The 4,808-nt window shown below is 36.5% G+C and overlaps 1 protein-coding gene across 1 annotated transcript in view; it reads right to left on the bottom strand.

The window, feature by feature from the left end:
• Positions 1-4,674, bottom strand: part of LOC104546741 (RNA-binding protein 44-like) — a gene marked incomplete at both ends in the record, with an annotated part of 5,281 nt that extends 607 nt beyond the window's left edge. The window contains 9 exon segments of the mRNA XM_010192207.1: positions 556-955; positions 1,250-1,323; positions 1,425-1,495; positions 2,178-2,309; positions 2,645-2,747; positions 3,056-3,128; positions 3,568-3,593; positions 3,677-3,863; positions 4,498-4,674. Coding sequence (XP_010190509.1) covers positions 556-955; positions 1,250-1,323; positions 1,425-1,495; positions 2,178-2,309; positions 2,645-2,747; positions 3,056-3,128; positions 3,568-3,593; positions 3,677-3,863; positions 4,498-4,674 — 1,243 coding nt within the window.
• Positions 4,675-4,808: the final 134 nt, after the last annotated feature.

The raw sequence follows: 4,808 nt of genomic DNA, 5'->3' as shown, positions 1-4,808 counted from the left end.
TTCCTGCTACATTAAATTAGATCCAATTTGTATTTCCCAGAGTATCAGTGTGTTTAAAGTTAAATCTGCAAAAGCAGTGTATCTCTATAGGTTATGAGTGCAACACCAGCAATTACTAACTTTGCCTTAGCCTCCAAGGACCAACTTGAGCAAAAACATTTTCACATATGAAGTATCTTTAGATTTATATTTAAAATCGAGGAGTTTTCCCCTCTAATATCCTAAAATCTTTCCTGTGTAAAATCACAAAACATTCACATAAAAAAAAAAAGCATTAAAAGTGGAAACTGCAAAGAGGAGAAACGCAAGATCTAGTGCAAGTGGCCAGGTTCCCAGCTGGCTTAAGATTAAGAAAAAAAGACGGAGGATCGCAATTTGATGCAAAGGCAAATGAACAGTGCTCTCACTTTTCTGCAGCGTGCCAGAAATTTATTACTGACACAAAACATTTCTTCCTATCCTAACATCATTCTATATATACTAACTGTAACATATGACTGAACAAAAAAGTTTTAAGGCTCTTCATCTGCCATATAAAGGAACATATAATTCTACCTTTTGATTAACTTAAAGCAAAAAACGTACCAAAGCTTCAGTAGACAACTTCAGACCAGGACACTTTGGTTCTGGAGGTACTTGCGCAGAGCAAGAACTTTTTGAAGAAGTTACAGGAATGAGATGCGTTTGCTTAGGAGCAGAGGTGACATCAGGTGCTTTCGCCACAGAATTGCAGGCTGAAGTGAATGTTTTATCTTGATCATTTCTTTGACTGTTAGCAACAGGTTGGATTTCATGCTGAAGCTTATTTGTAAGCATTTGGGAAACCAAAGATTCGTTCTCTGATGAATCACTTACAAGTTCAACACTTATTCTTTTTCCTTTTATTTTTTTCTGGTTCATTTCCTCTGCAGCTAACTTTGCTTTATTAGTCTCTTTAAAGCAAAGAAATGCGTATCTAAGAGATAAAAGGAAAAAAGATCAAGGAAACACAAATTACTATCAGTAAGAACACACGATGGTTCTAATCCTTCAAATATTAACTGTATCTCAATAGAAACTGAAAAAATTTCAATTAAACTCAATAGAAAATTTCAGACTGTTCAACTGTCTGGAATGAATTTTTTGTCAGCCTGTATCTATTTTAATTACTGAAACAAAATTAAAATTAATGAAAAACTCCCTCATCTCTCCCACGATTCACTTACTTTGACAGGAAAGTAAAATCTGAAACAAGTAAAACTTCGTATACCTGTGGTTACCAGAATCCACGTGGAGAAGAACGTTAGAAATCTGGTACTTCTGGAAATGTGATCTTAAATCACCCTACAAAATAGAAGCACATTTTGGTTGCAAGTGTATAGTATGAAAGAATTGAGAAAAAAGGCAAGATGTTACTACTACTATGTAAAAAAGAACAGGCATACCTCTGACACTGAGGAACTTAGGCCACCAACACGAATAAAAGAACACTCATTTCCACACTCCGTGATCTTCGCTTTTAACAATAAATGTAAGAAAACAAAGTGTTAATAACTATTCTTGTTTCGGTTCAAGCTAACATCTCTGCATATTTCCAAAAACACAGATCAAAAACATTTAAAAGAAATCTGAAAGAAAGAAGACTATCTTCTAACAGAAAATCAGAGTACCCCGCGAAGTGAAACAGTTCAGTTAGTGAAATCTCTTTACCTTGTGTATTTCCTGAGGTTTGAAAGGGCACAACCAGAGAGAACACGACTTTGTACTACCAGGTACCAGTGCCAAGACATGGGTAGCACGCTGCGCATCACCACCACAACGCACACAAGCTCTCCACTTTCAACATATCAAGACTTCTAACCATGCCCACCACTGGGACCCAAGTGTCCAAACACAGACCATTCTCAGCTAACTCTTAAGAAGCCAGTATGGGGAAGAAACAGAAAGAGGAGGAAGAGAGAAAAAGAAATACTTCCCAGCTACATGGTTTACTGAATTGAGTTTAACCTCTGTAGGTAAAGTTTCAAGGGAAAACATGGATGAAAAGAGCTGAATATTTGTAAAAGCATTCACTGCAAGTCAATGAAGAACTAACGGACTTAGAATTTTTTCTGAGTTTACTTATGCTTGTAGAAGGAAAAGAATACTCAAATAATAAACAAACACCATTATTGACAGCTTATAGCACATGACCTCACCTCTTAAATCAGTTGTGTCTTTTTTTTCTTGTTGCCTTTTCATTTCTTCAGATACTACTGAGAAGTCTTCTACTTTCAACTCCTCTTTAGCATCAAACCAATATTCACTCCCTTCTTCATTTTTCACACAGCCTTGACAATCGAAATAATGTCAGCGTGTCAAAATCCAGACAATGGTACGTCATATGAATGAATATCAGTCTTTGGTATGCTTAAGAGGATTACAGCTACCTACATGATATGGTACTACTTACTATAAGCAGAGGTGACACATACTAGTTTTCACCTGTGATTTAAGTAGCAATTTCTTTTCCAAGATGTAAAGTATAATATAGGGCTGCTATCATGTTAAGCGTTCCTTCACAGAAAGGAAAGCTGAGTATCCACATACGTTTTACACACTTTTTTCCCCCTAACAACTTCACTAACAGATAATGCAGTATTTGTACTAGAACCAGGCCACTTACCACATTCCACATCCTGATCTTTATGTTGTTCTTCAAATCCCTTGGAGGAAGTAGAGTCACTTGGCTGATCGTCATCTTTTAAACATACAACCTGTGGACTGTCCTATAAACATGTTTCAGTTAAGTTACAACACTTGCACTTGATTATGCATTATTTATCTGAGCTTCAGAACATGAAGTGATTAAACAGGTAAATTTAAAAAAGATAACCTACTGATTGTCTTCAGGAACACCCAAGTTACTTTATTTTGAAATTATCATCAAAATTTTGGAGACATCAGTTGCATTTGCAATTACTGGCAGAGAATCCCAGTTTGAGCCTTGAAGGCTGTGATTGTATTTGTATATATGAGAGAAGACTATGCCTCACAACATAATGTCGAGAAAATTCAGTAATAAAGAAGTCCCTACCATGCTGACAGAACTTTTCCTTTCTTGCAGTTTTGGTGCTTCAAAGTCAGCTCTTCTTGAGCCTGAAACAATACTAAAACAGAGCCAAGAATTTCATACAAAAATGTGGCACAATTTTCAATTCTACAATGATACCAAGTACTCTGAAATAGTGATTAAATATTCCCCATTTTTTACTTTCGTTGCTTTTTTTTGTTTGTTTAAGACAGAGAGCATTAGACTCAAAGATTTTAGTAGTGAAAGTATGGAACCAGGAAAATTACCCGTAAATTGAGAACTTTTGCTATGAAAATATTAAAAATACCACTCCATAGTTTGCATATTGGAACACTACAGAGTATAAATTTCCTTAAAATAAAATTACTGTACCCAAAGTGCTATGCTGGTCTCTTGGCGAAACCGTTTGGAGCTAAGAGATACATGCTAAAATAAAGGAATTCTAAGTGTAACATATTTTAAACTCCCTTCTCATTTATTTTGAGCTTTAATAAATACCACAAATGAATACTTACTCATGACAAAGATCCCCTCTGAACAACTGTCAAAAAAAAAAAAACAGTCTTAATTTTCTGACGAAAACAATTTATATTAAAAACAAAAAGCCATTAAGAATCTCATTACCTTGCACGGGACATAAGAGGAGGAGATGGGGGCCAACCTAATCTCAACTGATAGCGGTGGGAGTTCATTTAAAGGTATGCCCATTTTTATTTTCATTCTCATACTGCTGTAATTTTCTTTTAGCTCTTCCAAAACCAACAAGACAGAAGAAAGTAAGCCAGTATTTCCAGTACATCTGTTAAAATAAATGTAAGAAAAGAAGATCAACTTAGACAGACACTTATTGTATTTTACAGCTTCCAGAACTGCCCAAACACTTTACAGCGTTTAAAGATTCCCCCACAAGGCACAGGAACATGGGCTTGCTCCTAATGCGCACAAGCTGCGGAGCAGACACGACGGTAACGAGGTTTTATAGCTATCCATAGCACAGGAAAGTGTTCAGAGGGAGGACTTCATGGCTGAATTCCACGTTCATTACAGGGCATATGCTTTATCAGCTACAGACTCTGCAATCTATGCCCTCTTCCTACCTCACGTGTTAAAGAGTTCTGCACCTCTCCTCTTTCTCCTTTACCACCTCCTCCCCATCTCCCCCTCTAGGCATCTCATCCACTCCTGAACAGATTCTCTGTACTATTCCTTCTGTAGTTCTCCTCCAGTACAGAAAGACCTTCCCAGTATCACTGGGTCTTTGAATGCCATAAAAATTTTAGGCTGAAAATAAAACTAGGCAGTTACCAGAATGTAAACTCTTTCAGACACCACCACTGATTACATACACTGTGACAAGCTACACCTAGACTACCCAAGTAATATCTAGCAATTAATGCCTTTGACCAAGATACCAATTTCATTTCAAAGGACATTCAAGTACATGCCTGCTAGAACTCGCGTTTTCCTTCAAAGCCAGTTTGTAAACCTCCAAGCAGTGCTGATAGCACATATGGTAATGGGTGTTCAGAATCTGCAATTCTGCTTCAATCGCTCTCTGCAGTATTTTTTGACAGTAGCTTGATGGAGAATTCTTCACAGCTTGTTTGTCAAGGTGTACCGGCCTTTAATACAATAATAAACAAAATCTTGAAGCACTTGAATCAATATTTTAAGTTCATTACATTTTACATTGAAACAAGTCGCTTTCCAGAATTTATTTCTGATACAATTTAAGGGAAAAAAAAAAGAAAAAGGG

This window comes from Mesitornis unicolor, unplaced genomic scaffold (assembly GCF_000695765.1).
Source record: "Mesitornis unicolor isolate BGI_N332 unplaced genomic scaffold, ASM69576v1 scaffold2319, whole genome shotgun sequence".
Lineage (NCBI taxonomy): Eukaryota > Metazoa > Chordata > Aves > Mesitornithiformes > Mesitornithidae > Mesitornis > Mesitornis unicolor.
The sequence above is the reverse complement of the archived record's forward strand: the minus strand, read 5'-3'. Positions and strand labels throughout refer to the sequence as shown.